Source organism: Epinephelus lanceolatus, chromosome 2 (genome assembly GCF_041903045.1).
Source record: "Epinephelus lanceolatus isolate andai-2023 chromosome 2, ASM4190304v1, whole genome shotgun sequence".
Taxonomy (NCBI): Eukaryota; Metazoa; Chordata; class Actinopteri; order Perciformes; family Serranidae; genus Epinephelus; species Epinephelus lanceolatus.
This window is the reverse complement of record NC_135735.1, coordinates 10,469,483-10,491,127: the sequence shown is the minus strand read 5'-3', so window position 1 is coordinate 10,491,127 and position 21,645 is coordinate 10,469,483. Positions and strand designations below refer to the sequence as shown.

Sequence of the window (21,645 nt, the reverse complement as noted above, 5' to 3'; positions counted from 1 at the left end):
CTCCAACTGCCCACCAAACATTACTTACCATGAAAAGGGGGAAAGTGCATTTTCTTTTCTTTGGAGTTTATTTTGGAGTTGCATTTGAATTCTTTTTTAGCCAGGCTCATGGCGGCAATGTTGGCACGTTGGTCTGTTCACCACTTTGGTCCAGATTCTAACAACCTAACAGATTGCTCGGGGCGTCGGTGGCTTAGTGGTAGAACAGGCGCCCCATGTACAAGGCTGTTGCCGCAGCGGCCCGGGTTCGACTCCAGCCTGTGGCCCTTTGCTGCATGTCTCTCCCTCTCTCTCCCCCCTTCACACTTCACTATCCTATCAGTTAAAGGCAAAAAATGCCCTAAAAAATATCTTAAAAAAAAAAAAAAACCTAACAGATTGCTGTGACATTTTGTACAGACATTTATGTCCTCCGCGGAAAGAATTGTAATAACTTAAAGGGGCAGTGTGTAGGATTTAGTGGCATCTAGCACCCATCCCTTTCCAAGCATTTAGGAGAACCTTTGATTACCTTCGGGTTAATTTGTGCCACCAATTTCAAGCTGCCACTTCAGTGTATAAAAGTGATAGGCCCTCTCTAGAGCCAGTCTTCGATTTGTCCATTCTGGGCTCCAGACTATCACATACTTCTGAATATTGTATTACTTTTCTATCAATAGATCCCACTAAATCCTACACACAGGTCCTTTAAGAGTGATAACAACGTATTCCATTACATTGTGAAAGGGTTCACTCATAGTGATGAACCTTTAGAGTTTTATCACCGGAATCGGTAGCTCTTTGCCCTCGGCTTGATGTAGCTTTATGGTGAGTTTCAGCTTATTGTTTAGCTGTCTGGCCCACAGCTTCACTGTTGTGGTTTACTCTGACTAATGTTAGTGTTTGTAACAACTGCAGGCAGCTGCTTTCAGCCAGAAAACTCTAAAAACCACTGTAAACCACCTGCTCATTAGCAAACAGCAGGCTAACAGTCAGCAACTGGCTGGTGAACATAGTGGAGCATTTAGCAGCTAAAGAGGCAGATAGTAGAGACCAAAAATGGACAGAAACACTCATGACCAATCAGATTTGTCATCATTTAATTTTAGAGCTATCGTCTTTTCCAGACTGGTTTGTGGTCAGCTGTCAAGCCAGAATGTTTGGGATTAAGACTGAAAATAATTATGTACCTTTGAGCTTAGAGATGTTTGTGCGATGACAACGAGGCTTTGGCGGGGACACGAGGATGATTCTGTTCTCACCTGACTGATACCACAAACAAAGTGTTTTCAGTGGAAGTTCAGATGGGTAGTGCAGGAACTTGTTAGACTAACTGTAGGCTACGTATTGCAGCAGAAGTGTAAACATGCTCAGTCATGAACTCACCGTCACCTTCTCACATGATTCATGAGACTTAATCAGACTGTCTCAATCATGAAGTGACTCACTGTGTATTGTTTTTAAGCGGCAGTCATGTCTCAACAGAAAGTATGCATAGGTTCAAAAGTTTAAATGGTTATCTTAAAGCAAATAAACCATTAAATAAACGTGAAAAATGCGTAAGAGAAGCAGAGAAAAGCTGCACATTCAAGAGAATAAATGAATTACTAAAGATATGAAGTGACTAACTGTCACTTTATATCTCAAAGTACACAGACTGTCACTGATTGTTAAAAACAATAACCTCCCCTCCACCCCTCCACAGGCCTCCAGTCCCGGCTCAGTCTACTCCTCCACTGGACCCTCCAATAGCCTGACGTGGGGCACCACCTTCAGCAGCTCCTCCGCCCAGAGTAGAGAGAGCACGCTGGGCGGGCACGGTGGGACAGGCAGCATGGGATACCCCTCCGTCAGCAGCATGCACACCAGCAGCGAGTCCATCGACATGAGTCTGGGCAGCGCCGGCCACGGGACCCACAGGGAGGACACCCTGTCCGCTCTGGGACGTACCGGCAGCGTCAAGACCGGCATGTCTGAGAGGTGAGGAAAGTGGGGAATTTTGGGTGTCCATTTAAAAAAAAAACACCATCAAAATTCAAGTCAGTCATCTGTTCTTGCATCATGCCTTCATCTGTGTGGTATATGAGGTTGTTTTCAGGTTCCTTATGTACACTCAAGTAAGAGTGGGTTAAACTGAGCAAGGATGCATTTTATTGCTGAGTTTGACTTTTCATATGTAAAAGACTGTATGTAACATTTTACTTGTAGGTATCTACATAAGAGTGACATGACACTTTCATAACTATGACATGACACGGTCATGAACTTGTCATGAACATTATGTACATGTCATAAGCGTTTATGACTGCTGTCATTAAGTGTCATGCGGTTTTTGTAATGACAAGTTGACATTGTTTGGGTTGTCTTGATTATGATAACTTGACATTAATCAAAGTGACATTACCAGAAGTTGTCTTTGTCATGACAAGTTGACATTAGATTTCTTTGGGATGTCCTTATTATGACAACTTGACATTAACCAGGATGACATTACCAGAAGATGTCTTTGTCATGACAAGTTGACATCAACAAGAAATGTACCTCTTTTTGTGTTTATGACAAGTTGACATAATTATTATTATTGTTATGACAAAGACATCTTCTGGTAATGTCAGGTTGTCATAATAAGGACATCCCAACAAATTTAATGTCAACTTGTCATGACAAAGACAACCTTTGGTAATGTCACTTTGATTAATGTCAAGTTGTCATAATCAAGACAGCCCAAACAATGTCAACTTGTCATTACAAAAACCAAATGACACTTCATGACAGCAGTCATAAATGTTTATGACATGTACAACATGTTTATGTCAGTGTCATGTCATAGTTATGACAGTGTCATGTCACCCTTATGTAGATACCTTCAAATAAAGTGTTACTGAAGTTTCTTTGGTACTTCTAATTAATGTTATTTCAGAGGTAACTACTTTTATGTAGTTAAAATAAGCTTCACTTCAACCGGTTAAAACAGCTGAAATACTGCTTGCACATTTATGTATCTGTAATAATAATCCAGGAGAAGAATGTATAATATAATTGTTTGAAAGGGGTTCATCTGCATAATACTTCAACTTTTTATTCTACATTTTAGTAAAATTCTTATTGCAGGGTTTTTTTTTTTGAAGTACAGGTTTCTTTTAACTTCTTGACATCAATACTGTCACTTAAAGGAAGACATCACCCACAAAATGACCATTTGTCATTTGTCATGCTGTGTTACCTTGAATTTATGAAGTTCATGTCTCCATGGAAAACAGAGAACATATTGATCGGTTGAGGACCATCTTTAACAACAGTAAAACTAAACAGAAACATCAGTTTACAAATTCTTCCACGATTAAACACTGAGCTGATGTGAAACGTATCTTTGAAACATGCGAGAAAAACAAAGTTTTATTCATGAATTCAAGGTAACACGTCATGACTGACTGATGTGCAAACGATCATCTTGTGGGTGAAGTATTCCTTTAAGGGTTTAAATACTTTTTATCTCTGAAATCATCCCCAATACTGACATTAACTCCTTTTAAAAAATCCAGAATCGCGATGATGCAGCAAGCATCTGTCGTGGCGAGGTGTCGCTCCTTGTTTGCCATTCTGTCCACGCTCGAGCAGAGAAACAAAATCCCATGGCATCCTCAGTCGATTACACAGTAATTGTGGTCATTGTAGGGGATTCCATGCTGACAGGTTGACTGTGTAATGTGACAGGAATGTCTCGGAGGAAACTTAATAGCATCTGGAGTTGAAGCTTTGAGGCTATGACATCACCCTCCTCACTGAGTTTCCTTATTAACGTCTCTGGTGAAGAATCTCGCAGTTGAGCTCTGTTCTGAAGGATTTACTTCATTCTCTAAAACTTTCTTTCTCTGTGTCTGTTGTGCATTCTTCCTTCCTGTCCTCAACCAGTCCCCTCTCCTCCCCCTCCGCTAGCCCTATATTCAGCCGAAACACGCTGCCTCGGAAGCAGGACAGGTAAATGTACCTGTGTGCGGTGTTAGGCTTCTGGTGAGACAGCTGTGGAGGTTCCTACTGAACCACCACCTGCTGCCACACCGAGAGCATCACAGAGAGGAGCTGTGTGTGTGTGGTAGCTTGTTGTGTTCGATGGTGTATGTGTGGAGGTGTCTCGCTCTGTGTGGCAGTTTGTGGTTATTTTTAGGACCTCTAGCTCCTGTATGAATGGGAACTTGTGAGACTGTAAACATGAGGTTGTCTGTGTGGATGTTGGCAGCTTCACTGTTTTTGTTTAGTGGTCCGTGTTCACATACTGCCACCTTGTGGTAGAATTTGTATGTGCAGATTTATCCAGCAGCATGAGCTTAGGATGCTTATCATTGATTTTACACTGCAAAAATCTCAGTCTTAAGCCATGATTTACCATCTCTGAGCCCTTAGAGTCTTTAATTAAGCAAGAATTTAAATATTCAGCCACGATGAGATGACTGAAACTGTTTGAAGAATTTTCTGTAATCAAGTGTGATCTTATCCCAGTGATGGGATCTGCCTCTTTTAAGAAAATTATTGCAATGATTTGAAAGAGGAGTCTTTTCAGTTGTCTTAATAAAAGAGTGAAAGTCAAAACTTAGGGTGCTTTCACACTGGTAGTTTGGTTGGTCCAAACCAGTGGAAAAAATGACTCATTGCATTTTAGGTCTAGTCTTGTTCCTGTTCCTCTTTGCTTTTTATCAATCACTCACCACCAAGAAACACAATAAAAAACACCAATGCACAGAGTCCAACTCAAGGTTGCTTCCCATGATGATTATGTACCACAGCCTCACATTGATAAGACACTCACTCGAAGGACAATGTATGGTGTGCAATGTGTGTTGAATGCGCCTACTCGCATGGACGGCCACAGTGTTAATAGGCAGCGTTGTGATAGTTAGATGCAAATTATTGGAAACTGTTTTGCGTAAATAAACATGCATGTTTAAATGCTTTACATTTACATGAACCTAAACATACAGGAAAATATACATTCATACAGTTCACATTCCCAAATCATCCCTGAAATTATACAGACTGACAGGTAACTTGTTCAGTTTTGGCAATTGCCATCCGGTATCCTCAGGACACACATGACGAAATCAGATTCCAGTGACAGATATTTATGCAGCATTTTAATGCTTCTTTTTTCATGCTTTTTATTGTTTCAGTAAGAAAAAATTCTACAGCAACCTAAATCATGACAAGTAGCTATATCTAGATATAATAACAGATAAGATAGTAAGGATATATTTAAAAATAGAGAATAAATACTATGTACATACTGTGTGTATAAAGCCACTGTAAGGCACTTTTACAAAAGAGTTAATGAAACAAACCATATATAAACCATATACAATGCTTCTGATGTATATATTTATGCTCTTATGTGTCACAAAGAGCTCACAGAGAAATCACTGATTGTAAGCATTAATAGTATTATTAGACTGCAAATCGATTGCATGTTACGAATAATGTGTAACGCAGAAAACAGGACAAAAAGAAGGCGTCTTGTACTGTAATGGTGCGAGGCTTATTATTGTGGGATTGCTGTCACACACTTTGTAATGGACTTAATGAAATGATAAATGACATGGAGTCAGATACAATCATAGCGGTTTTAACAGCCTTTCAAACAGGAAAAATACCCTCGTTGACATGCATATGTGTTCCCATGGTTACAAGTATACAATAGCATACATAGCTTAGCTTTTAAAAACATGCTAAAATCACATATGTGCTATCATGAAATCCTGTGGTTGGTTTGTTTTCTTTCACACCACAAACCAACTGCACCAGAATCCGTTTGGAGGCAGACCAAGATACACCTTTTCAAGCATTCTCGTTTGGATTGGTGTACAGCTTTCACACCAGACCAGACAAACCATCCCAACTGGGGAAACAGACCTGTGTTTGTTTTAACCAAACCAAACAGGTTAGGTGTGAAAGCACCCTTACTTGGTCAGATAGAGATTTTTTGCAGTGTGTAAGTTGGGATGTACTAGTGTCAATAGGAAAAATGTCTTTGCAGGTTAAAGATAGTATTGGGTAGTTCTTGAGAGATGCAGCCACATGTTTCCTTGCCTCCTTGCCTCCTTTGCTTTCCTCCTCTGAAGTGTTTCTCTCCCACAGCGGGCCACACTGTGGTAGAAACACTCTGCCCAAGAAGGGACTCAGGTACTGACCTCACTTCCTGCTGGACATGTTGCGCTTCCACACACTGGTTCACCAAATTGTGTTCTGTCTTTCTTTTGTTTCTGCGTCTACATTCACTCTCCGAGGCTTGTGCTCACGCTTGATAAAAATGCTTTTGACGTTTTTGTGTTTGGCACTTGGCACGTGTTGTTGTGTTGTGCTTCTGTGACGAGGCATGTCACTTTGTATCACAGCTATCACTGTGTTGTTCTGTAGCTGGCTTGCGTTCAGGGGGGTCGAATTTTCTTTGGCTTCTTTGCTGCTTTTTTCCCCCAGTTTCTGTTGCTCACAGCTGAGAATCAGTCTATGTTCCCGCTGTTGTGATTTGTTTCAGCATCTGATTCATCACGTTAGATCCCAGCTACTAATCTGGCTGCTTGAGAGGATAAAATTCACCTCTCTGATTGTAAAAGTCAGAAAAATCAAAATCATCTTGTCTGTAAAAATCACAGAATCCACACTGCACCTGCTCTGTTTTTTTGTCCTTGCTTCCACTTGAACCTTTTTTTGACTTCCTGTAGGTATGGCCCGTCCCCACAGCTGCGAGGTCACGAGGAGGCCCGTGATTGGCTGCGCTCCCACTCCACCAGCGGGCTGCAGGAATCAGCCAGTAACTCCCCGTTCTCCCCCAGCTCCAGCCTCACCTCCCCCTCTGGCACTCGCTTCAACTTTGGACAGCTCGGTATGCCCCACACACACACACACACACACACACACACACACACACACACACACACACACACCACCATAACCCAGTACTCCACGTGTGTTTACTTTAATCACTAGTTTGTTTGTTCTCTGTTGGTTGAGACCAAAACGATTTCCAAATTCAGTGCATAAACTCAAACCACATTGCCATAAAGCTGTGGACAATTAGGAGGTTGCAGTTTTTCAAGTGAGAGAAACTTTGATTTAGCTTCTGTTCAATACGTTTAGCTCTACTTATCTCATTTATCAGTGGACGAACATAAAATTGATTAATTAATCATTTAAGATGTTAATCAAGCAAAAATTGCCAAACATCTTCTGGATTTATCTTCTCAGAAGTAAAAAGTTGCTGCTTCTCAGTATTCAAATATGATCAAAATATTGTTAAAAATATAAATAAATGATGATCATGAGCACATTCAACTAACACTAATGTCTTAATTACATTGTATTTGTCAGATAGCTCCCCAAAGTGTTAATCATTTATGTTGCTGTACTTGCTTGTGATAACTAATAGAGCAGGAAATGAGTTTTCAGATTTAAACTTTTCTCAGGGGCCTAGTCTGTTGGCACATGTGGTCTCCCAGTGTTAACTCCATGGCCTTGCACAGTTGGAATCAGTAATCTGAGGGTGTTGCCTTGCACTCTGGGAAATTCAAATGATCCCCAGTTTTCTGACATTTTATACACTAACATTAAATCCAAAAATGTATTAATAATGGGTAAAAAACCTTACTTAATTTCACATATCATTTTTCACAGCGTCCAGCCCGACCTCAGCAGCTCAGATCAACCTCGCTGGCATGCGCAACAACAGCCTGACCAATCAGGACGTCTCCTTTGACCCTTGCAGTGACAACCGATTAAGAAACTCCTGCATGTCTCTTGACGAGAAGACTCGCACCATGAGCAGATCGGGCTCCTTCAGGGACGGCTTCGAGGAAGGTAGGAGTAGACAAGGGGAGGATGGATGGATACAGACATGTATACTGAATATTCAGTGTCTCTGTGTGAGTCCTGGCCCCGGTCTTTACATGTTTGGTGTAATCTGTAATTACAGAGTAATCCTTTTCCAAAGACCTGCACGCCCCCATCTCTCTGTGACTCTGAAGCCTCTCCTTCCTTATTCCACATCCCCGTGCCAAAAGAATTATTATTCCGTTTGTTTAGAGAACATTAGGACGGATTACAACCGCTCCTCGAAGAAAAGCCCTCCATCCCCTTAGAAATCCATAAGCAGCTTTGGTGCAGCTTTGTTTTTTCATAAGCTTGTTTATTGGGAAAAGTACCCAGGCGTGCTTTTCCCACCAGCAGGCAGACTCCCCGCTCGGGCGAGGTTGCTCCGCTGGAGTCTGCTCAATCCTCAGGGCCATAGAAACACACCGCGTTGAATAAGAGGAGCAAACTAGGACTGGGAGTGAGGTGGGCGTAGTCATGTGTTGAAAATGGCTCTCTTAATGAGATAATCACACTGAAATAATATTAAATAGCTGCAGCTGGTAGCGAACTCACATTTTAGTGAACCGCAATATAAACAGTAAACCACAAAATAAAGCAGCGTCAAGATATTCCTCGCAAGGCTCAATTTTTCATGATGACAAAAACTGTCATCAACAGGTAAATCAAAAAAGTTTACGCTCCTTCTTTTGAGGTTTTCAGAAGGTATTCTGGGAAATGTTGTTAATCAGTAACTGAAGTAAAATTTCACAGATGACCATCACAGACTGACAGTGTGAGGTAGGGTGTCAATGGTATGAGATTTTCGAGGTACGATGAAGTGAAGTGTTTGGGGGGTTGTGCAAGTTTGTGTAAAATGTCTGACAGGCAGTCGAGGAGGAGGAAGGAAATGTACACATGCAGGTGGGATTCGCTGTTAAGCTGCATTTCTTTTCAATACCATAGATGAGCAAATATACATGGTATAATAACTGTTAATTTTATTACCATAGTATACCGTGTAACTGTTACTACGGCTGCATGTTATGCGGTCCATTATTTGGACAGATATTATGATTGATATGAGTCACAATTTTAGTGGGAGAGTGAAGGGGAGACGAATGAACACACAGGAAAGAGCAACATGAGCAAATCCAGTGACACAGAAACTGGTTTTGTAAATGTGCCTCTGGGGAATCAGTTGTGTGTTCTGTGAGAAACCTGGTAAATCTAGACTCCAGCTTGAAAATTAGTTTTCTCCATCAGATTCTGATGAAACAAACTTTCAGAAACCATTCCACTTGTACAAAGTTCTGTACACCGTTCCTTATAACTGAGAATGACCTTCACAATCAACAAATCCAAATTATATTTTTACAAATAAGAAAGTCATCTACAGTAGATTCTTATCTTCGAATTAAGCAATAAATGTGATGCAATGATCACGTGAGTCACCCCCTCTTTTAATACCTGAAGCACTTCAACAGGTAGCTTAGACAATGTGTGATGTTGCAATTGCATGAACTTTGTGATGTTAAATTTATTTGGAAACTGATTCAAGTTGTTTTTCGAGTGTTACAATTAGAAGCAAAGACCAGTGATATAAACAGTTTGTAGAGTTTCGTTTAGTTGTCTCAGTGAAGCAGACAGCTGCCACTCATCTATTGTACAGCCGACCTTAAAAGACGTGCCTGAGCGTTTCCCCTTATTGTGAAGCGATACACAAACACACAGGTAGCACTCATGTAATATGCACATGCACAATAAGACAGACACAAACGTATTATTATTGCGCCCCCCAGTAGCACATCTGCCTCTTTTCCCAGCTCCATGAGTCTGCCTTCCCTTTCAAAGGAGGGGATAATTACAGGGATCACAATGAGAGGCGTGAGAGAGACTTGATGACATACATGAAACCTCCGACATAACTTTCTCTCTCTTTGCTTGTGTGTTGGATCGCATTGTGTGTGGGTCGGCGAGGACATGCGGTTTGTGTGTACATGTGTATGTCGCTGAGGTGTAGAGTTACCCGACTGTTGTTGGATTGACAGGACAAAAGTCACATCATCCACCCAACACTTTGTCAGACCTGTCCTGTGTGAGAGCGACACCACAACGTAGTGTCACTTCACCCCCTCCACCCAGACTCTCCCACTCACCTCAATATCTGCTCTACTTCTCTTTATGTCTGTAGAAACCAATATCTTCCAAAACAACTTATCAACAGGTTTCTTCTTATCCCTTGGAAACAGATGTTCAGAAACTGAGATTAATGTTTTTTTTACATTAGAAATTACCTCCATCCTTCTGTTCCCATTTATTGTTATGAGACAGTTGTGTGCAATATGTCACAATATCTGTGTAACTGTTGAGAGAAACTAATATGTACATTTTCTTTTGTTTTTTACAAATCAATCATGAACATTTGTCATGCAGAATTTTTAATGTATTAAAATGCTGTCAAATAGAGTTTAAGCAGTGGTGGAAGAAGTACTCAGATTGATTGCGTAAAAGTACAAGTCCTGAAGTCAGTATTTTACATTACGCACATTTGTTTTACTTAGAAAGTACTCATTATACAGAATAGTTCCTCACAGTGTTAAATTATATTATAATAGTCAGGTTTTACCTCTAACAAACATGTGTCTGAATGATTTAATATTGTGGTGGAGCCAGTTTTTGTGTACTACTGCGTAGATAAGTACTGCACCACATCATGCAAGTATATCATATGTTTTTATATGTAAAAAGTAACTATGAGTGTTAAATAAATGTAGTGGGGTGAAAATATAAGTTGCAGTAGAGGTGAAGTATAAAGTACCATTTACTAGAAATACTTGAGTAAAGTACAAGTATCTTTAAACTCAATGCAAACTGCAATATATACACATGTACCATCAATAAAATGCAGATGACACTGTCATTTACATGCATGCTCCCTCCATTGTGCAGGCGATGCAAGAGCCTCAGACTGCATTTCATTCATTACAAACTGCCCTGCTAAATTAATTTTAATTTAATGATGGAGACATGTGCTCATTTTTCTTGAGAGGCCACTATGTTTGAATCATGGATTTTTGCATTATAAGTTGTATTTGTTGCATTTTAAATGTGTTTTGTTTGGCTGCTACCTCGGCCAGGTCTCTCTTGTGAAAGACATTTTCAAGCTCAGTGGAACTTCTTGGTTAAATAAAGGTTAAATAAAATAAATGAATAAATAAAATGTCAAACAGCACAATTTGGCAAAATGATGAAGACCCAGAAATCAGAAAAATGTACCCACTAAATCAACACCAGTGTTAACAGATGACTCCAAAAAACAGAACTCATGTGTGATGGAAACAAACACTGAAAGGCCAGTTTGGCACCAGTGAGTTGATAATGTCTCACAAAATCACAGAAGAACAGATCACAAAATTAAAATACCATCATGACTACAGTCCACTCCACACAGGAAGAAATGAATTATCTGCAGGTTGTTTTCTTTATCAGTCAGATGACTGTTTTGTCTAGAAATTTTTTGAGAGTGCCAATTATAATCAGGGCTGTGGCTGCCCATTCAGGTACCACTAGCATAACTGTTTTGTGGTGCTTTCCGTGGTCTATTGTTGTAGCAATCCACAGAATGAAGACAGAACTGATGCATATCATATTGCATATAACAGTCAAATGGTGCCTATTGTAGTTGTGCTTCATCTTAGATTTAAAATAGTTCGTCATTAGGATTATGATTAATGATCAGTGGCTGTAATGGTACCTCCTCCAGCACTTGATGCCCTGCACAGAGTGCATGATACACATGCAAGTAGCAGCAGTTCTGGTTGAAATATCCTGCAGCCCAAAGTGATGTCTTGAAATGTCTTTTTTTTTAAATTGAACCAACAACCTAAAACATGCTGTTTACTGCTATATATGACAGCGGCAATCATCTCACTGGGGAAGCTGAATCCAGAGAATTTCACATATCAAAATAGGTGCAACAGTTGATGTTTTGTCAGTCAATGAGTGAACTAATTGTCATTGCTCTTATGAATCCAGGTCCTAAAATGTACAGGTACGCATTAAAACCACAGCAGTAAATCTAAATTAATATTCTCCTTCTCATGTGGCTCCCCTGCACACCTTGCTGTCTAGACCAAATTAAGATAAAAGTGAGTCCTCAGTAAACCAGTGTCTGCTCCATCTGCGAGGCGGATGACTGAATGAATGTTCCGGAATCAGCCCAACCTCACTGTGTGGTTGATGACATCACTGCTGCTGATCCTTTCTGATCTGCTCCCAGGCAGGAAACAGTACTGGCGTTGTGTCCCGGCCTCTGATGTGTGATTAGTGGCTGAGTCATTAGCAGAGTAATGCTCAGGCTGTCATTAGTTGCGCCACAGTCCAACTGTAACGTGTAGGAGTTTTTATCTTTATGGCCGCAGAGCTGCACTCATTTTGCTTGGGAGGAGGTGGGAAGGAGAGTTGGGGCGGGCGGGAGCAACTGGGAAAACTGGGCGGAACAGTGCTGGGTGGGCAGGGTTGGAGCGGAGTGGGTGGTGTGTGCGGGGGGTCTGTTCATAATCATGGTACTGTTGTGTGTACAGATGTACTTTCTAATCCCCACTTTTGCTTGTGGTTTTTGTCTCTTCAGTTCACGGATCATCCTTGTCTCTGGTCTCCAGCACCTCTTCCATTTACTCCACGGTGAGTACACAAAACCTCAAAGACTTCATCAGGAATGGTGTTAAGTGCATTCTTTTTGAATCCCTGAACCTCCAATACTGATGCAGTGTAGAAGCAAGGGGTTTTGGGTTGTTGTTGTTTTTTTAATTGCATTACCTTTCGGGTCCTTTTTTCACCACTAAATACATAGTTTGTTCATTAAAGAGCACTTATGGCTTAATTTTTCACCTGGAAAATATCTCGTTCAGGACATAACTTGGTCAAAACCCTTGAGTTACCAAATTTAAGGGATCAAATATGTTAACCCTAACCCTTAGGACACATACCACATAATCGCAATGTCCCTTGCTGCATGTCAATAGATGGATTACTGAACAGGCCTACTGGGCACAGATCCAAGTGTCAGGACCTGGCTTTTGCTTGCAAAATGTCACTCACATTAACATGTACCAACCATGAAGAAACTGAAAATGGCCACAACAAGACCATAAAGAGACGCAAAGAAACTGCAAAGAGACACAAAACAGCCAGACGTAGACATAAAGTGCCTACAAAGTGACACAAGACGACCGTAAAAGGACACAGAATTACCTCAGAGGGACAGAAAATTGACACAGTAAGACACACCATCACCTCAGAGAGACCCAAATGACTACAAAAAGACAGAAAACAACGACAAAGCAACACAAGACGATCTAAAAGGACACAAAATTACCACAAAGAGACACAAAATTACCACAAGAAGACACACCATCACCTCAGAGAGACCAAAGTGACTACAAAAAGATAGAAAACAACCACAAAGAGACACAAAACTTTCAGAGGGAGACACAAAATTACCTCAGTAAGACACAGCATTACCTCAGAGAGACGAATGACTAAAAAAGGAAGAAAACAACCACAAAGTCTTTGTGTGTGTTGCTTGTAGTAGAGATGGTGGGGCCCTTTGCACATCTGTGCCCAGGGGCCCATTGTCTCATAATCCACCCATGTGCATATCATAGTCTTGTTTCCTGTCTTCATTTCCATTGTATGAGTAAGTATGAAATTAATCAATAACACAACACCACCAGCAGTCATTTCCCATATCTAGTAAAGCATCAGTATGAGCTCTGTTCTTCAACCCTGAGATAAAATAAGGGTAAGTAACAAGCTCTGTATGATTATTACATAATCTCATTGTAGGAAATCTCTGCAAGCAGCAAGTATATCAGTCCAGATAGCTCCACAGTCTATGTGGAAACCAGAGCAACTGGTTTCTGCTTTTGCCTATGGAATTATGAAATATTGAGTTTTTGAGTTTTTCAGAACATGCTGTTACACATTCACCCTCTAATCCATTCACATATCTGACTCAAACACCCTGAGAGAAAAAGGTCTGGCTGTAATCACGTAGACAACATTGGGACAGCCCACATGCACACGCAGTAGCCAATCAGAGTCTTGTCTGTAAAGCATAGCTCCTCCTCCCTGTGTGGGCTTGTGTACTCACCTGGGCAGGTGTAGCAGTGTAGACACTGGATCTGTGCTCGGACACTGGCTGGTCCTTTGAGCAGGAGAGTCTCAGGTTTGAAATCAGAGGGGGGGAAGGAGTGGAGGCAAAGATGATGGCGACTTTATCCATGACGGGCACCGTCACGTCCTGGCAGCTAACGGTAGGGATGATAAGGGGTGCAGGAGTACTTCATTCTGCTTTTTCTTTTTCTTTTTTTTTTTTTTTTTTTTTTGCTCTATTGGAGTTAGATGCAGCTGTAAGTCAAATATATAACAACATAGAATATATAATCACAGATATGTTTTCTTTTTTTAATCAGTAAAACTGACGTGTCTGACTGAGTGTGACATTAGATGCTTCTTACCTGAAAAAAATCTTATCTGGATGTTTGCAAATTCCACAACATCACCACGAAGACCTATTTTGTTTTTCACTCTAGCTTTGATTTTCCTCAGATAACGTTTTTCCTGTTCAATTTATTTATTTATTTTTTTTGCTTGCATGTTATCACTTTGCCTTACTGCCGCAATGTTGATAGCTCATGGGATTGTTTTTGTTTGTGAAGTTCTGGTCCAGGATTTTACATCATGGTGAGATCTCTTGTGTTTTGTCTGCGTCTCCAAGACACACAGGCTGCTCTGTTTGTGTATCTAGGATCGACTGGTCCTGTGTGCGTGATTGACAGCTCTGTTTGGGTGTGTAGACCATGTGTGGATAGATGCCACTTTGTAAACCATGCACTCATGCCGCAGAACACATGTGCTATACATGCACAGACACATAAGGCTGTTGAAACCTGTTCTAGTGCTTTGTGGTTGGGAGGTGGAACCACATGAAAAATCGTTAATTATCAGATGTGCGCCTTTGCTTATGTCACAACACAAGCGCTGTGTTCAGGCCTCCCACAGGTTTTAAAGATACTGATTGTGGATTAGACAAAAAACAAGCTGTTATTAAAGAAAAGCACTCAGAGAACAAATACTGTAACTCCACCAAGACTGCACGAATAATTAGGATATGTCAAGAAACTTTTAACCTGCATCACAGTCCATCTAGTGATCGAATATCGTATCGTATCGGGTTAATTATGAAGCAAACGCAGAAGTTCATAGTGAAAATGTTATAAAAAGAACAAAAGAATCCTGTGAATGCACCAAAATCTTGTTCTTTGTCTCATAACCTAACTTTTGTCCAATTTTGGTTGAAATCATTTTCAAAATTTGGGAAATAATTGTATTAAAACAAACAAGCAGGACTAAGAAAATAAACTTTGGAGAGTGTAACACAGCTTCAACGAATGGATAGCCTTAAAGGTAATTAATTATTGAAAAATAATAATCAAATCTATCATTTTTTACATGATAATAACTTCTTTCAAACTATTTTGATGACAGGTTTTTGTTGACAACAATCATAGTGTTGTTTTTGATATTACCACTGGATGGCACTAAAGTAAAGTGGAAATAGACAAGTTTTTTTTTGTTTAAACTTATAATAAAGTAGCTGTTGACTGCAGAATGTAATGGCTATATAATAATAACACCAGCCCCGTTTAGATGTGTTCCCTATGAGCCTTGTTTTCACTATGCAGTTCCGCCCAATTTACAGCACAGAGGAGGTGCTTCAACCATTGTGTGACCAAAACAAGGAGGTTATGCTCTGGTCTGCGATTTCTGAAAGGCTCAACAGCTGGCGCACTATCATAGAACAACATGGGGATGATTGATCCGTTTCACTATGGCGTTCACAGTCGGCCTCGGGTCGGAATATATTTTACACGAAAAATTAAGATAAGGGTGAGAATTATAAGTCTGCAATAATTGGGAACGTCCTTAATAACAGACCATGAACAAATGCATTCTGTGAATGAATAACCTGTTTATGATCAAGTTTATAGAGTAGCCTATTTTGTTTATGTGTGCGTTAACATGGACATGAATAACCTGTTTATGATCAGGTTTTGGGAGTATGTTGTTTATGTGTTTAGCATGTAAACACCATATCTTGTTTATGAGAAATGTGAATATGCTAGCTGGAGCACTCCAAAGAAACCAGGATGAATATGAGGAATATGAATATCCTATTTTCTCGGTGCTCATGTAAACACCATATTCTTAATGTGATCATAACCAGGATTATCCTCATAAACGGGTTATTCATGTCCATGTAATCACACTCTGTATGAATATTTTTTATCTATATGTTCTGTTGGCAGCAAATCCAGTCAAGCATACCCAAAAGTTCTGTCAGGCTGAGCCCGCCCACAGAGCACCTGAGTTGACACCATCCCTTTATTTTTAGTGCCGTCTGCTGTAACCCTCCAACACTGCAACTCCAGCTGTAATACCCCACAGCTCCCATGGGGTCAGAGAGCATTTCCCAGCCTTCATTTAATAGCCTTGGACCAAAACAGGAAGAGAATAGTGGTTTTGTTTTCTCCGGAAGCTATCGGTAGCTATCCCCAGTGGCCAAAGAATATACTGTAAGATCTTTGCAGTTAAGATCCCAAGTAGCACAAATGGCAGACGTTGGAACAACCAACTGTGGAAGCTCTGGCAAAAGAAAAAGACTCCTGTTGACGGAGGATGCAGGTAGTTGCAATGCAGCTTGGGGAGGCAGTTGAAAAGTGGTTTGTTTCCACTTTAAAAGGTGTTGAACTGACAACAAACAAAGCAAATGAACCAGTTTTGCATGAGGAAATTTCACTGCCACTTACTATGAACTTGGTGTAAAAGCAGCTCCTGTCAGGTTAACTGTAAAAAACATGTCCAGATGCAGTGTCAGTGCACCGTGCAGCTTGTTTACATGTAAATGTGGGTGTTGCATGTCTCACTGTTTTGGTGAACGGCAGCAGCAGAGGGTTGTGTTGTGTTCGTGTGAGCGTTTGTTTTGCCTGCTCTCTCTCTCTATACGCATTTGGCTACCGGTCTTTTCTTACTATTGTTCTGTGTGCAGCCTATAGAGACAATGGGATTCTCCCTCACACACACATACACACACACACACAGATGAGTGAAATGCCTTCAGGAGGATATCTCTGCTTTCCAGACATATTACACCCGACAATCTCCTCCACAGTTTATACAGCTTGTCTCCATGGAGCTAATAAATCAAGCAGGAGTCAGGACATGTGCATCGCGCACAGTCTGACCTCCGGCAGCTTCAACTCCTTCTTTCTCATTATAGCATGTCACATTTCAGTCAGTACGTCCTCTAATGATTTTCTCTTCTTCTGATGTTTGTTTTTACAGAATGAGGAGAAGTCTCAGTCAGAGGTAAGCATCGACCCGCCCACACCACTTGTATCCTGTGTGTTTTCAGCTCTTTAATTTTCTATGTGCAGTGGTTGGACTTGTTGAAACACGGGGGCGTTTTCGCAGTTATATCTAGTTACACATGTATCTGTATTGTGACTGACCCTGTAACAGGCTCTTGTTCCTCTCTGAACACCTGTGTACACCTGTATGTGCTCTTTTATGCATCCTCTGTGTTTCATCTCTTGACCTGAACGTATCAGAGCTCCGATCTTGGAGACTCCCTCATTTGTTGCCACAGTTTTTTGTTTTTTTTTTCATTTTGTGCTTGGATGCGTTTGTATGTGTGTGTTTAGCAATGCGTGCCGTTATGGAGCAGGCACGTATGCTTTTGTCTTGGTCCTTTTTGATGTCGTGCTTCTTTTGCGTCTGCAGATCCGCAAGCTGCGTCGGGAACTGGATGCCTCCCAGGAAAAGGTTTCCGCCCTGACGACACAGCTGAGTGCCAACGTAAGTGAACAGACAAACACACACTCCTGAACAAACTGTTTTAGACGTGTATACTATTTCCTTCCAGTATTTATCATGCCACAACTTTAATCAATAGTGTGGTCAATACAAAAAAAACTAATTTTGCTGTTATACTGAACAAAGGCTGTGCCCCAAAAAAATTTTTAAATTATTATATATCAATTTATTATTAAGGTATTTATTAAATACCACACAAATAAGCAGTTCCAAGTGTTCTGGGACCAATATTCTAATAGATTCCAATATGTTTTTACTATGTACACTGTTTCAAATAAAATTCTAGACACAGAAAAAACAAGTTACCTTCAATTTGTGTTTGACAATAAATTTAAAACTAGTGTCTTTTTAGATTAAGTATGAAACTGAACAGTCTACTGCCATTATGGCTGCACTATGAGGATATATTTTGGCAAAGTGATGCTTTGAGATAAATACTAACTTCAGCATAATAACATTCTCAAAATTATAATTTTTTTATTAACAGGTAGGGGAAGGGGGGGAAATGATATAGCATAGTATCGCAATATTTTGCGTGGCCATATTGTATCAGTACACAGGCGCCAAGGATCAATCTTTAATTATATGGGGCATTCTACCGATTTTGTGCAAAGTGCTGTCCCTTAACAAAAAAACAACAAAAATGATATAATTGAGTATTCAGACATAGATATTTACAAAGATTATGTTATGACCTATTTATACCCAGGACATTAAATGAAAAAGTGATAAGCTAAATATATACAAAATCACCATTTATAGGGTACTTTCTATTGGGAAGTAGCTGTCCCCAACCCTGACCTCTAAAATTCAATTCATGTAAATAACACTTAAAACATTTTTCATATTTTTTTCAAAAGTGTAATTTAAAACATCTTTGTGATTAAGTTTAAACACAAGTTGAAAGATTTAGATGTACTGTAGGATTAATTTTTAAATTAAGAAACTATGCTAAAAAAAATAGTGTCCCTTGTTTTCATGTCACTACCAAAACACAAGAGTTTTAATACACTGGTTGAGTCTGGATTTTAGCCACACCCCTGAATTTTTGAGAAGGGGGGTAGTACTGCACCCCCGTCCCACATGGCTGCATGGTAAGTCGCTGACTCCCATCATTTTTTAAATAAATGTCTTCCAAAGTCTGAAAATCAGCGTGTAACTTTTAAAACCGTCACTACCGAACACATGTGCTCTTCAATTATGTAAAGCTTTGGGGGGTTTATGCAAAATATTATGTTTTTCTGTGTGAACAACTCTTCAAACATGTGCTTGTTAGCCATGTGACTGCTAGCATTCTTTAGTTATCCTGAAAAATAGCTAGGAATGTCACTACCGAAACAGTCACTACCGAAACCTATGGTAAAGTTTTGGTAGTGACATGATCATTTCGGTAGTGACAAAATGGAATGGTCAGTAGTGAAACCCCATAATTTTGTGGTCCAAAGTCTTGCTCTTCTATGCTCTGCTCTACTCTGCTCTACTCTACTCTACTCTGCTTTACTCTATACTCTACTCTTCTCTACTCTACTCTGCTTTACTCTATTCTGCTCTACCCTACTATACTTTGCTCTGCTCTACTCTACTATACTCTGCTCTACTCTATAATCTACTCGACTCTGCTCTACTCTACTATATTCTACTCTACTATATTCTGCTCTACACTATTCTGCTCTGCTTTGCTCTACTCTACTATACTCTGCTCTGCTATACTCTATACTCTGCTTTACTCTGGTCTACTCTACTCTACTTTACTCTGGGCTACTCTATAATCTACTCTACTCTACTCTTCTCTAATCTGCTCTACTCTATACTCTATTCTGCTCTACTCTGCTCTTCTCTACTCTGCTCTACTCTACTATACTCTGCTCTACTCCACTCTATTATACTCTGCTCTGCTCTACTCTACTATACTCTGCTTTGCTCTATTCTACTATACTCTTCTCCACTCTACTCTACTATGCTCTGCTCTATTCTGCTCCACTCTGCTCTGCTCTGCTGTGCCCTCTCAAAAATTAAATTGTTTTATTGACCACAAAACATTTGTCTTTGTCTTTGTAATATTCCCACCATAAGGCATACATTTGAGGAAGTATGATGCAGCCTTAGAAACAGAATAATGGTCACTACCGAAACAGTGCAGTCACTACCGAAACACTGGGTGTTTTGTAAAAAATGAAGTATATTGAGTTATCAACTAAAGTATTATGATGCTAATGGGTTACATTTATGTTCTATTTCATCAGTTATTAACTCTGAAATCAATCTGATCAGCGTTATGCATTTTACAAAGAAAGACTGCATCTAGATTTTGAAGAATTCTATAATTTGAACTTCGAAATTTGTTAAAATATTAATTTTTACAGATTTAATTGTGAAAACCTTCAGTAAAAATTTGTAAAAATTTTAATCTTTAGACAAGGGAAGGAACAAGCATAACAGGTTGATATATATTTTTTTGTATAATATAATACTATATGTTTCGGTAGTGACAAATTTTGGGAGAGGAAAAACATTCCAAAACAGTCTGAAAATACAATATAAAAATTTACAGTCATTTTACTAGATATGTGACCTTTACATATGGTACAATATATATAGGGACAAAGTTTTGGAAATAAAACATACAAAATTTCAAAATATTTCCAGCCTGACTTTGCACACATTCGGTAGAATGTCCCATATACATCATTAATTTTTGTACATATTTAATACAACTTTTGGTACTAGAAGAATAAAATCAGTTGCTTTTTTAGTTCACTAGATGGTGCTAATGTTTTTTTCCCGGTGAGATCAGCAGAGGTCACAGTCAGGCCGAAGTTCATCAAAACAAAGATGGAGGCACCTGAGAAAGAAATCAGACACGCGCCGTCGGCGTTTAAATCAAACGTCTGGACTTATTTTGGATTTTTTTAACACAGAAGGAATTAAGGCTTTGGATATAAGACACGCGATTAACAAGCAGTGTCATATGAGAACACACTGGGAATATTTCGACCATGGCGGCTCACCTTTCACGCCAACCATACAGAGATAGCATTAGCCGCTAACGGCTAAGCTAATGCTAAACCCGCTCCGCTGAAAAACCAACCAACAGTGGAGACGCATAGCTTGACTAACCTTAAACTAGCAGGTATGTGACACCGACACAGTCTTACCCAAGCTTTACAGAGAAGTCAGGCATAAAGTTGAGGAATACTTGAGCACAGTAGGAAGGGTAACGATAGCATTAACTCGTGATGCCTAAACATCAAGGTCAGTGGATTGATATGTGACTGTAACGGCACATTGTCTCACTGAGAATTTGGGCCTGCTGCTCTTCAAACTAGAGCAGTACACGGAAGTCACACCTGAGCAACCACTGCAGACCTGCTGCAAAATGTAACACAAGATTGGGGGATTGTGGTTACAGATATAGCTTCTAACATGGGTGTTGCTTTTAAGTTAGCGGGATACATGCATGTAAAGTGTTCTGCTCACGTTTAATCTGGCTTTGCAGAGGATGTTAAATCTGCCATCACTTGAGTTTGTCAGGTGTATGCCGCATTTCGGACAGGTTTTATGACGGTGCTTTTCAGTTTGTCTGCTTGGCATCACATTTTACTGCAATAAAAATTATTAGTCAGATAAACAGACTTTATCTTGTGAGGCAAAACTGATGTTGACAATGTTTTTCTTTGGGGAAATAATTTGTAGTTTGCTGTTGGAAATAAGGTGATAAATCCCAATATATTTTATCACAATACTCAGCATGTTGCAGCATCGCAATGATATCATATTGTGACCTAAGTATCGCGTTAGTTCTCTGGCGATTCCCACCCCTATTGAAAACACACCAAGCAGTGTTAAAATGTGGTTTGCTGCAACAATTGCATTTTTTTGTGTGGCCAGGAG

At 39.9% G+C, this 21,645-nt stretch overlaps 1 protein-coding gene across 8 annotated transcripts in view; it reads left to right on the top strand.

Moving 5' to 3' along the window:
- nav2a (neuron navigator 2a) overlaps positions 1-21,645 on the top strand; it is a 305,157-nt gene that overhangs the window by 266,731 nt on the left and 16,781 nt on the right. For 6 of the 8 annotated variants that reach the window (XM_078173805.1, XM_078173798.1, XM_078173796.1 and 3 more), the window contains 8 exons: positions 1,685-1,959; positions 3,892-3,957; positions 6,106-6,150; positions 6,690-6,850; positions 7,639-7,821; positions 12,446-12,498; positions 17,224-17,247; positions 17,662-17,736. In XM_078173805.1, the coding sequence (XP_078029931.1) occupies positions 1,685-1,959; positions 3,892-3,957; positions 6,106-6,150; positions 6,690-6,850; positions 7,639-7,821; positions 12,446-12,498; positions 17,224-17,247; positions 17,662-17,736 (882 nt within the window). The remainder of the gene's footprint in view (positions 1-1,684; positions 1,960-3,891; positions 3,958-6,105; positions 6,151-6,689; positions 6,851-7,638; positions 7,822-12,445; positions 12,499-17,223; positions 17,248-17,661; positions 17,737-21,645) is intronic. The other 2 variants (XM_078173799.1, XM_078173804.1) reach the window with 2 other exon arrangements.